The 12915-nt window shown below is 47.3% G+C and overlaps 1 protein-coding gene across 1 annotated transcript in view; it reads right to left on the reverse strand.

Annotated features, from left to right (window-relative positions):
• Window positions 1-3672, reverse strand: part of GMPS (guanine monophosphate synthase) — a 78114-nt gene extending 74442 nt beyond the window's left edge. The window contains exon 1 of the mRNA XM_033203471.1: window positions 3311-3672. Within this exon, the coding sequence (XP_033059362.1) occupies window positions 3311-3337 (27 nt within the window). The 5' untranslated portion in view covers window positions 3338-3672. The remainder of the gene's footprint in view (window positions 1-3310) is intronic.
• Between the last annotated feature and the right edge of the window lie 9243 nt (window positions 3673-12915).

Raw genomic sequence — 12915 nt, forward strand, 5'->3', positions numbered from 1 at the left:
CTGCCTTAATAAAACTCAAGAAAGTTACCATGTCAAATACACCCTTGCCATAATAAAAAGTTTTTAAAGAAAAGCTGATCACCTATGCTGTGAGGATGCAAAGGTGTAAGAATGACACAATGGACTTTGGAGACTGAGGGGGAAAGCGTGGGAAGCCGGTGAGGGATAAAAGACTACAAATTGGGTGCTGTGTATGCTGCTCGGATGATGGGTGCACCAAAATCTCACAAATTACCACAAAATAACTTACTCATGGCTGGGCACAGTGGCTCACGCCTGTAAATCCCAGCACTTTGGGAGGCCGAGGCGGGCGGATCACGAGGTCAGGAGATCGAGACCATTCTGGCTAACACAGTGAAACCCCGTCTCTACTAGAAATACAAAAAAATTAGCTACAGGTGGCAGGCAACTGTAGTCCCAGCTACTTGGGAGACTGAGGCAGGAGAATGGCGTGAACCTGGGAGGTGGAGCTTGCAGTGAGCTGAGATCTTGCCACTGCACTCCAGCCTGGGCGACAAAGCGAGACTCCATCTCAAAAAAAAAAAAAAAAGAACTTACTCATGTAACTAAATGACACCTGTTCCCCAATAACACATGGAAATAAAAAATTTAAATAAATAAAATGCTGGCCAGGCACAGTGGCTCACTACTGTAGTCCCTGCACTTCGCGTCGCTGAAGTGGGAGGATCGCTTGAGCCCAGGAGTTCCAGGCCAGCCTGAGCAACATAGCGAGACCTGTCTCTACAAAAAATAACAATTAGCAGGGTGGGGTGACCCACGCCTGTACTCCCAGCTACTCATGAGGCTACGGAGGTCAAGGCAGCAGTGAGCTATGATCACACCACTGCACTCCAGCTTGGGTGACAGAGCAAGATCCTGTCTCAAAAAAATAATATAAATTAAAAATTAAATAAAGTACTGTGTATAAAAAATAATTAAAATATCCCAAATGCTTTTAGAGCTTTTAGGTCCCTCTCTAGTTTCTATCATGCAAAAATGCCGTTTCAGAAAATCCTGATAACTGAAATGTACCAGAAACAGGAATCAAAACCAGCTCTTGCCCAACTTTTAATTTATGAACTAAGATACACAAAGGCCCAATCAATGTACAAAGCAAGCCCTTCCTCCCAAGGGAAAGGTGGTTCAATGGTAGGCTATGCAAAATAAGACTCCTACTTATTTCCAGGTGGGCCTCTCAGAAATACGCATAATAAAGTAGGTGATATAAGGTATTTCCCATATTTAATATCTCTTTACTTAAAATGTTTATGATCAATGGCATGTTATGGTTTGTCAGGACTTTTTTTATCCTCAGGAGTACATACAATAATCATAGATTTGATGAAATATGTTAATTCTCCAGATGTTCCTCTTGAAAATGCTTCCAATTCAGTCCACAACTAATCGTTCACATAGTTTTTAAAACGTTTAATTATGCTATAAAACATAAAGAACCTTGAAATAAAATTAATTCACCTTAGGCTCAAATATAGCAAACGGATAAGATTATCTTTGTAATTCTAAATCGAGCAAAACAAAAAATACCAGTTAGGAAAAAGAAAAATCCTCCTATATCCTCTGGAAAGAGATCTTAACACTTTCCTGTCACTTAGTTTTGTGAAAATACTCCTCTAAAACTCACTATGTATCTTTCAGAGCCCATAAATTTTCAGTCCTTCTAACACCAGTTATTTCATCCATCAGCATAAAGATGAATCTTTCCAATGAGTTGTCAGGCTCAAAACTAGACAGAAAAACGCTTTGCAAGTCAACTGGTATGCAGGAAAGAGCTGAACAATGAGGTTTACATTTGCTCCTGCGGTCAGAAACTAAAGGTTTTGTGTGTCTCCATCAGTTTTACAACCCTCAGAAAGAGCTCCCCGGACCCAAGCACCCCTGGTGCATTGGTTAAAAGAGTTAAAATCAGCTACCTTATAATCTTTACTCATTTGTTCAACAAATACTTTTTGAATTACTACCAGGTGCTAAGCAACCATTCAAGAGTACCTCCTAAGATGTGACCCTTGAGCACCACCTTTTAAAGAGAATGTTAAAATTCTGCCTGTATAAGGCACTACTATCTGACGTAGAGCACCAAATCCCACTCGAAGTATATAATCCCACCTCCCGAATGAAATTTAATTAAGTTTTTTCCTAAAGCTAGGCTCTCAACAGCGTACAGGAGGAGGTATATATATCTTACTCAAGTAAATCGCAGTTCAAAACTGCGCGGTTTCCCGCAGGCAAAACTGACTTAGTGAAGGTCGGAAAGAACTCCAGGCCAATGAAAATGTTAATACAGAGGTGAAAGCGAAGGTGCCCAATTCAGAAGCGGGACGAAAGTACGAGAAAAGGTCCAAGAAAAAAGTGAGTTGGAGGCGAGGAGATGCGCAGCAGCGGTCAAACGTGCTCTCCCCGCCGGGTACGTCAAGGTGGCAACTTTTCCAGCACTCCGGAACTCCCGACTGTCCAGCCCTCGGGCGAGCTGGCACGACTCGCATCCGGGGAGCGACCCCAAAGGCGGGAAAGCGGGTTACCCCGCAAACCAGCAAGCTAGACAGGGAGTAAGCTGGACGGGGGCGGGACCTGGACACACACCCTTTCCTCTCTGAGAAGGAAGCGGGGAGGGGGAACGGAGTGCGCGACCCCGGGGCCACCAGCCCTCACGCGGGCCGGTGGGGGGGGAAGGGGGAAGACGGTGCAGTCCCGCGGGGTTCGTCCAGAACCGACCTAACCGCTACGGAGTCCAAGGCCGGCGGGGGAAATGGAGCGGGCCTCGCCGAGGGCAGGCGGGAAACCGGGTGGCGGGAAGACCAGAGGCCGGCCCAGCTCCAACGCCGCACAGGAGGCCTCGACCCTGCCCTGCCTTCGGCGGGCCACGGGATCACCACAACAGGCCCCCAGCCTCCCAAAGGGACGGGGTGAGAGCCAAGGAAGCCCCCACCACGACACGCAGACACATAAGTCTGCTCACCTCCCTACCCCCACCCTCGGGCCGCGCTCGCGGGCTCTGCGCCCCACAGCGGCGCGGGGGAGGCGGGGGCCATCGGCGCGGCCGCGGGAGCTGATGCCCTCCCCGACGCCCGGACCTCGACACGCAGACAGAATCAACAAAGCAAAGCATCGCCGCTCCCGAGAAAAAAAATGCCACAGGCCCCGACCAGGGACTCTCCGACGCATGGCTGCCCGGGCCGCAGGGCTGCGCGGACGGGCTGCGGGAAGGGGTGGGGAAGGGCCCCGCGGGGTGGCTCCCCGGTCCGGGAGTCTCGCCTCCGCCGGGATGCGGTGCTGCAGGGACCCCCACGCTGACCTTGGAGTCTCCGTTGCACAGAGCCATCGGGGCCAGGGCCGGGGCCGCGGCGGTGACGGCGACAGTACGAGACGGGGCGGGAGGGTGCCGGAAGGGTCGGCGCCGCGGGCCAAGGCTGAGAAGGAGGCCTGGTCGAGGAGCAGCCGGCAGCGGAGACGAGCCACCGCCAGAGAAGCGCCGAATGGAGCAACAGCAGCAGAGCGCGGGCCCCAGCGCCGCGGGAGAGGAGACCAGCAGCGCGCACGCTGCCCCCGCCTCCTGCTTCCGCCCCGGCCGGCCACTGGGAGGAGCCAGAGCCCGTTCGGCTTGGCAGCCGAGCCTCAGATACCCTCCGCAGCCGCCGCCAAACCGGCCGGCCCTCGAGAGGAGGGGCTCGCGGCGTCCGGCTCCGCCCCCAGCCCCGTCCCCGCCAGCAAAGCCGGCCGGGTCTCGGCGGCCCGCCCTTGGGAAGAGGAGCCCGCAGCACCCACCGGCTCCGCCCCTCCCGCCCTCGCACCGAGGAGCCCGCCCCGGGAGGAGGGGCCTGTGGCGCCGGCCGGGAGAAAAACCGAAGCCGAATCCGAGCCAGTTTGCTTCTACCCGATTTGCCTGCTACCTTGGACGACTGCGGGAGACTGGCGGCACCAAGGAGGCCTCCTGAGAGCTGGGCCTCTGGCGGAACTCTTAGCCGGTGGCGTGGCCTTATCTCAGGTTGTCGGACATGATGGAGGCCAAGGCTGCTTTGGAAAGTTCCGTGACCATATCTCAAGGACGTCATTGTAGGAACTGATCACTTAGATACTTCAAAAGTTATACAGCTCCCTACAAAAAGTTCTACAGCAGGCGCAGTATTTCCGAAGAAAAGGGAGTTTGGGAGTGGTAATCTGGTGAGCAGCTGGCCCAGGGAACTGGTCATGAAGCTCTGTTTGTACAACAATGTTTTTATTGGAATTGTTTGTGGGGAAGGGGCTGCAGTCCCTCCACCTATCCCTTGGCGACCATCAAGATGAGGTGTTACCTTGAATTTGGTTACCTAGAGGCCTAAATCGAGATTGGGGTATAAAGAATAATACTTGAGATAGCTTCCAGCTAACAAAGCCTTTCCACAAATATTGTTATTATAATACAGCCAACATTCTGCTGCAGTCATTCTTGTGTCAGACTCTAGTTCGGGTATTAAGGAGCCAGAGTGAGAAAACACTTTGAAAACTAACTTTAACCAGTCCCGTGAAAGTAGTAAGGTAGGATTGATGTTCTTATCCTTTTTACAAATGAGGAAATTGAGGGGTAGTGAGATAATGTGCCTCTCAGGATAGAATGTAAGGGCTCACTAATCTGGGAAAGAGTAGACACGTTTATTAGTGAAATATTTACAAAAACGAAAGGTCCAAGGTCCTAGTGGGACTGACACTCAAGTATTTCGCTTACCTTTTTATGAACCGAAAATTGAATATTTGAACTCTCCAAAGCTATGGATACTGGCTTCTCTGGGTAGGTCTGCATGCACAATCTAAAGAAGAGTGTAGTAACCAATAGGAGAGCCTCAACTTACATAAACATCCACCTCCAATGGAATGGAATGTGATGTGATATACTGGCATTAAGGATTGGCTAAATTCCATCTATCTTAAACAATGCTTAGTTTAAATATATTCTAGGCTGGGCATGGTGGCTCACACCTGTAATCCCAGCACCTTATGGGAGGCCGAGGCGGGTGGATTACCTGAGGTCAGAGTTCCAGACCAGCCTGGCCAACATCATGAAACCCCGTCTCTACTAAAAATACAAAAATTAGTCAGGCGTGGTGGTGCGTGCCTGTAATCCCAGCTACTCAGGAGGCTGAGGCAGGAGAATCGCTCGAACCTGGGAGGGGGAGGTTGCAGTGAGCCAAGATCATGCCTTTGCACGCCAGCCTGGGTGTCAAGAGTGAAACTCCGTCTCAAAATAAATAAATAAACAAATAAACAAATTCTAGTGGTCAACTGTGCTTAATGGCTAAGAATATTGGCATGCACACAATATAGGATCCTGATATTCTTTAAGTTCTTCTTTAGCTTCTGACTCTATTGACCCATCCCTCTTTGTTGAAACTGGATTTTCCTTAAAATGCACCAAAAAGTTGTCTTTTCATCGCTGTGATTGCTCTGGGTTGCCTTTGCTTGCTCCTTTTCCGGTATCTGTCCTTCAGGAGCTTTAAGGTCTAGATTTCTTCAGTATTTCTATTCCTAATCCTTCTCTCATCTTACTCTTCCTTGGGGCACTTGTTTAAAAATACAGACTTGTTGGCCAGGTGCGATGGCCCACACCTGTAATATCAGCACTTTGGGAGGCTAAGGCAGGTGGATCGCCTGAGGTCAGGAGTTTGAGACCAGCTTCGCCAACATGGTAAAACCCCGTCTCTACTTAAAAATACAAAAAATTAGCCAGGCGTGGTAGTGGACACCTGTAATCCAGCTATTCAGGAGGCTGAGGCAGGAGAATTGCTTGAACCTGGGAGGCAGAGGTTGCAGTGAGCGAAGATGGTGCCACTGCACTCCAGCCTGGGCAACAAGAGTGAAACTCCATTTCAAAATAAATAAATAAATAAACAAAATATAGACTTGTTTTTAAAATACCCTTAATATGCTCTATGTTTTAACAACTCTCTTCTGTGCTCCAGACCCAGATAACTATGTTCATCCTCAGTTCAATTGTCAATGTCATGTTAGGCCCCAAACTCAACAAGTCAAAACAAAACTTCTCTCCCAATCTCTCAAACTTCATATTGACACTTACTTTTTCTTTTTCTTTTTCTTTTTTTAGACGGAGTTTCGCTCTTGTTGCCCAGGCTAGAGTGCAATGGTGCAGTCTCGGCTCATTGCAACCTCCACCTCCTGGGTTCAAGCAATTCTCCTGCCTCAGCCTCCCGAGTAGCTAGGATTACAGGCACCCACCATCACGCTTGGCTACTCGTTGACACTTCAGAAAACATTCAGTCTTTCACAAATAACCTGTGGGTTTTCATAGATGCCCTTTGTCAAGTTGAGGAAGTTTCCTTCTGTTCCTCTTTTGCTGAAAGTTTTGGTCAAGAATGGATGCTGTCAAATGCTTTTTCTGTGGCTATTCAAATGACTATATAGTTTTTCTTTTTTCAGTTTTTGAATGTGTTAAATTACAATGATTGATTTTGTTTGTTTGTTTGTTTGAGATGGAGTTTCACTCTTGTTGCCTAGGCTGAAGTGCAATGGTGCAATCTTGGCTTACTGCAACCTCCACCTCCTGGGCTCAAGCAATTCTCCTGCCTCAGCCTCTCAAGTAGCTGAGATTACAGGTGTGTGCCACCACACTCAGCTAATTTTTGTGTTACTGGTAGAGACTGCGTTTCACCATATTGGCCAGGCTGGTCTCGATCTCTTGACCTCAAGTGATCTGCCCACCTCAGCCTCCCAAAGTGCTGGAATTACAGGCATGAGCCACCACGCCTGGCCCTGTTTCATATATTTTGTCTGAGTTTTTTTGTTTGTTTCAGGCAGGAGGGTAAATCCAATCCCTGTTACCTCTTCTTTGACAGAAGCAGAAGTCTGGAAACCTTTTCTTTGTTTTTGTTCCTGGAGATCCATGTCCACTGAGTGGAAGTCTCTTTTAATGATACATTGAGGCAGCTTAAACCTACAAAGTCTTCCTTCTTTTTTTTTTTTTTTTTTTGAGACGGAGTCTCGCTCTGTCACCCAGGCTGGAGTGCGGCAGGCTGGAGTGCGGTGGCCGGATCTCAGCTCACTGCAAGCTCCGCCTCCCGGGTTCACGGCATTCTCCTGCCTCAGGCTCCTGAGTAGCTGGGACTACAGGCGCCCGCCACCTCGCCTGGCTAGTTTTTTGTATTTTTTTTTAGTAGAGACAGGGTTTCACTGTGTTAGCCAGGATGGTCTCGATCTCCTGACCTCGTGATCCGCCCGTCTCGGCCTCCCAAAGTGCTGGGATTACAGGCTTGAGCCACCGCGCCCAGCCAAGTCTTCCTTCTATGCTTTTCATATAAATATTTTTGTTAAGGGACAAGGTTGCCTTTAATTCAAAAAACTTAGGCAACATAGAACAGTGATGTTGTGTCCTTTAAATGCAATTGTATGCTTTCTAGGACCAATACATTTTTTCAAAATACAGTTGCTAAAACCCACAGATAGAAATTTCATACAATATTTCAGATTTGGTATGTATGTATCATGTCATAAAATATGTATTTCAGGCATAATCCATGGTTACCTTATTTCATCTTTCAAAATGTTTAATATTTTCAACCTCCCATTAACAAAAAATTAACTTGTAAACTTATGAAAAATATTAGTTGTTAAAATGTGGAAGGAGGTACACAGTTTTGCAAAATTATTTTAGGGCAGTATATGAGGTTTTTTTGTTTGTTTGTTTGTTTGTTTTTGAGACAATCTCACTCTGTTGCCTAGGCTAGAGTGCAGTGGCACAATCTCAGCTTACTGCAACATCTGCCTCCTGGGTTCAAGTCATTCTCCTACCTCAGCCTCCCAAGTAGCTGGGATTACTGGTGCACACCCCTATGCCTGGCTAATTTTTTTTTTTTTTCTTTTTTTGAGACAGAATCTTGCTCTTGTCACCCAGGCTGGAATGCAATGGCACAAACTTGGCTCACTGCACCCTCCACCTCCTGGGTTTAAGCGATTCTCCTGCCTCAGCCTCCTGAGTAGCTGGGATTACATGTGCGCACCACTATGTCTGGCTAATGTTTTTATATTTTTAGTGGAGATAGGGCTTTGCCATGTTGGCCAAGCTGGTCTAGAACTCCTGACCTCAAGTGATCCACCCGCCTCGGCCTCCCAAAGTGTTCGGATTATAGGCATGAGCCACTGTGCCCAGCAAATTTTTTTTTAATTGAAGACAACCATTCTAAAATAAATGGTTATTTATTATGATCATAATAATTTATAAATAATGTGATCATTTTATGGCTCCCCATGGCTCTCAGGAAAAACTCCAAACTTCTAGCATTTCTTATTAGGCTCTTGGAGGTGTGACTAGCTCTTGTTTACCTTGCAGCCTGCTCTCTTACCACTGCCCCCATCACTCTACTCTCTAGCCATGTTAAACTGCTTCAATTCCATAAACATGACATGTTCTCTTTTGACATGGGCCTTTTGTACATAAATATCTTCTGTGTGGAATATTTCTGATATTCCCTCCCCACAACTCTGAAGTCTTGGGTTACATGTCTCCTCCTCTTGTGATCCCATAACCCTTTCCTCTTCATTAATACTTGCCACCTTCTACATTTTTTGTTTTTGTTTTTGAGATGGAGTCTCACTCTGTTGCCCAGGCTGGGGTGCAGTGGCACAATCTCGGCTCACTGCCACCTCTACCTCCTGGGTTCAAGCAATTCACCTGCCTCAGCCTCCGGAGTAGCTGGGATTACAGGTGTCTGCCACCATGCCTTGCTAATTTTTAGTAGAGATGGGGTTTTACCGTGTTGGCCAGACTGGTCTTGAACTCCTGACCTCAAGTGATCTGTCTACCTTTGCTTCCCAAAGTGCTGGGATTACAGGCATGAGCCACCGCACCCAGCCTTCCTTTTACTGCTTTTATTTGTTCACTTGTCTCTGTCCACAGAGAGACGCTGACAACAGTATCACTCCAATAGCAATAAGCAAAGCCAGCACCCAAATACTGGTTTCTAAATACCATTCTCCAGCAAGAGAAACCAGGGCTTCTTAGAGAAATGGCTGATTTCAGGACCAAAAAAGAGATAAGATGACTAGGAACAACTTTTTGTACCAGAAGTAAGGAAGTGCTCAAGGAATCATCGGGACATGTCAGAAGGACACAGAAGTCAGCTTGAAAGAGCTTTTACTGACCAAATCAAAAACAATATGTCAAAATAGACAATGATAGTAAACATTATATCCACTGAATCAATTAGGAATATATCAGTCTATGCCAATATAAACAAATGAAAGATTAAATGGAGAGAAGAGAAAGTTCTTCCTTATAATGGAATGTTGACTAATAAACATATAAGGAATAATTGAATTAGAATATCTTCATTTTGCAACCGCCAAGGCAGGCGGATCACTTGAGGCCAGGAGTTTGAGACCAGCCTGGCCAACATGGCGAAAACCCATCCTACTAAAAATACAAAAATTAGCCAGGCATAGTGGCGCATGCCTGTAGTCCCAGCTACTTAGGAGGCTGAGGCATAAGAATCACTTGTACCCAGGAGGCGGAAGTTGAAGTGAGCTGATATGGTGCCACTGCACTCCACTCTGGGCCACAGAGTGAGACTCTATCTCAAAAAAATAAATAATAGGCCGGGCGCGGTGGCTCAAGCCTGTAATCCCAGCACTTTGGGAGGCCGAGACGGGCGGATCACGAGGTCAGGAGATCGAGACCATCCTGGCTAATACGGCGAAACCCCGTCTCTACTAAAAAATACAAAAAACTAGCCGGGCGACGAGGCGGGCGCCTGTAGTCCCAGCTACTCGGGAGGCTGAGACAGGAGAATGGCGTGAACCCGGGAGGCGGAGCTTGCAGTGAGCTGAGAGCCGGCCACTGCACTCCAGCCTGGGCGGCAGAGCAAGACTCCGTCTCAAAAAAAATGAATAAATAATAATGATAATAATAATAAATAATTTAAAAAGTAATCTTCACAAGATTCCTGGACAATGGGCGATATACTTTTCTTTTTTCTTTTTAGAGGGAGTTTCACTTTTGGCGTCCAGGCTGGAGTGCAGCGGCGCGATCTCGGCTCACTGCAACCTCCCCCTCCGGGGTTCAAGCAGTTTCCTGCCTCGGCCTCCCGAATAGCTGGGACTACAGGCATGCACCACCACGCCTAGCTAATTTTGTATTTTTAGTAGAGATAGGGTTTCACCATGTTGGCCAAGCTATTCTCGAACTCCTGACCTTGGGCGAGCCACCTTCCTCAACCTCCCAAAGTGCTGGGATTACAGGCATGAGCCACCGTGCCTGGCCTAGATATTATTATACTCTTGTCACCCTTTTATGATTGAGAAAACAGATACATTAACTAGCCTGAGCCCACATAGGTAGTAAACCACAGAACTGAGATTCAAACCAAGCTAACTGGTTCTAGCCTTTATATTGTTTGTTAAACATTCAAAATATACTTAACCAAACAATCTCAAAAGGGACAAACATCACTGGGAAAATTTTCTTTTTCTTCCCTTTTTTTTTTTTATACGGAGTCTCACTTTGTCGTCCAGGCTGGAGTACAGTGGCACGATCTCGGCTCACTGCAACCTCTGACTCTTGGGCTCAAGCAATTCTCCTACCTCAGCCTCCCAGGCAGCTGGGATTACAGGCACCCACCATCATGCCCGGTTAATTTTTTGCATTTTTAGTAGAGACAGGGTATCACCATGTTGGTCAAGCTGGTCTTGAACTCCCGTCCTCAGGTGATCCGCCAGCCCCGGCCTCCCAAAGTGCTGTGATTACAGGCATGAGCCACCACTCCCGGCCTCTTTTTTTTTTTTTTTTTTTTTTTGAGACAGAGTCTCGCTGTGTCACCAAGGCTGGAGTGCAGTGGTGTGATCTGGGCCCAGCGGAACCTCCCTTGCCCTGGTTCAAGCGATTCTCCTACCTCAGCCTCTGGAGTACCTGGGACTATAGGCACACACGACCCCACCAGGCTAATTTTTCGTATTTTTAGTAGACACAGGGTTTCACCATATTGGCCAGGCTGGTCTCAAACTCCTGACCTCGGGTGAGCCGCAGGCGTTGGTCTCCCAAAGTGCTCGAATTACAGGTGTGGGTGACTGCGCCCAGCCTCAAGACCCAGATTTTTTTTTTTTTTTTTTTTTTTTTTTTTTTTGAGACGGGGTCTTGCTCTGTCGCCCAGGCTGGAGTGCAATGCCGGATCTCGGCTCACTGCAAGCTCCGCCTCCCGGGTTTACACCATTCTCCTACCTCAGCCTCCCGAGTAGCTGGAACTACAGGTGCCGGCCACTTCCCCTGGCTAGTTTTTTCTATTTTTTAGAAGAGACAGGGTTTCACCATGTTAGCGATGATGGTCTCGATCTCCTGACCTCGTGATCTGCCCGTCTCGGCCTCCCAAAGTACTGGGATTACAGGCTCGAGCCACCGTGCCCAGCCAAAACCCAGATTTCTAAGCTGAAAGTAAAATATCTGGAGTACATCCTAAGCCCAAGATACCGAACCTTGTCCATCAGACAAAAAGAGACTATCTTAAAAAACAGAACTTTAACAAACAAAAAAAAACTCAGAACTTTCCTGAATATGGCAGGATTTTACAGAATTTGGATCCCAGGATTTGGGCTCATTGCTAAGCAGTTGTATGAGGCCCTAACAGGGCCAGAGCATAAACCATTTAATGGTCAAAAAAACAAGAGGTTTTGGGCCGGGTGTGATGGCTCACGCCTGTAATCCCAGCACTTCGGAAGGCTGAGGCGGGCAGATCACAAGGTTAGGAGTTCCAGACCAGCCATGACCAACATGGTGAAACCCCATCTCTACTAAAATACAAAAAATTAGCCAGGCATGATGGTGGGCGCCTATAGTCCCAGCTACTGGGGAGGCTGAGGCAGGGGAATCGCTTGAACCCAGGAGGCAGAGGTTGCAGTGAGCCGAGATCACACCATTGCACTCCAACCTGAGGGACAGAGTGAGACTTCGTCTCAAAAAAAAACAAAAAACGAGGTTTTATCCGAACAAGGAGGGGTTTGCACAATAATAAATCACACCTATTGTTCTTATATTAACAACTCAATTAGTTAAACTAAAAATTAAACTAATATTAAACTAGTTAAACTAGTATTAGTTAAACTACAAATTCAAAATATTTACCAACAGGCTACCTGGCTACATAATTTCAATAGCTCCACTACTCGAACCATCTGTGACTTCATCAAAGGATACCTACCAAGTGTGACATAATTCCTACCTTTCGTAGGATCTTTAATAACTATCTTATTACTACTAATCTTTGGTCCTTGTTTGTTTAACCTCCTTGTAAAGTCTGTGTCTTCTAGGTTGCTGTAGTTCAATGCCAAAATAATGGTCATACAGAGATTGCAGCCAATCCCTGCCTCATATTCAGACTCTCCTGATGCTCCACCCTTGGGACCCTCAGACCAAGCAGGCAGAGATTTGCATACCCTCGATAGGCAGGGCCAATGCCCCATTCAACAGAAAGTAAATACGTAAGATTGACCTCCTCCCTCATCAATCTGGAAAAATAAAAAGTAGTCATCTCTGAGAGGGGAAAATGAGACAGGAATAATACAAGGTGGTTGCAGAAAAATTTAGTAATTCCAGGCAGCAGTTTCACGTAACAAGGAAAAAAACTGTTAAAATATTTGCATAAGGTAGAGGCTGATAAGACTCTAAAAACCGGCCGGGCGCGGTGGCTCAAGCCTGTAATCCCAGCACTTTGGGAGGCCGAGACGGGCGGATCACGAGGTCAGGAGATCGAGACCATCCTGGCTAACACGGTGAAATCCCGTCTCTACTAAAAAATACAAAAAATTAGCCGGGCGAGGTGGTGGGCGTCTGTGGTCCCAGCTACTCGGGAGGCTGAGGCAGGAGAATGGCGTGAACCCGGGAGGCAGAGCTTGCAGTGAAAAAAAAAAGACTCTAAAAACCAGGGTGTG

This window comes from Trachypithecus francoisi, unplaced genomic scaffold (assembly GCF_009764315.1).
Source record: "Trachypithecus francoisi isolate TF-2019V2 unplaced genomic scaffold, Tfra_2.0 Lachesis_group0, whole genome shotgun sequence".
Taxonomy (NCBI): Eukaryota; Metazoa; Chordata; class Mammalia; order Primates; family Cercopithecidae; genus Trachypithecus; species Trachypithecus francoisi.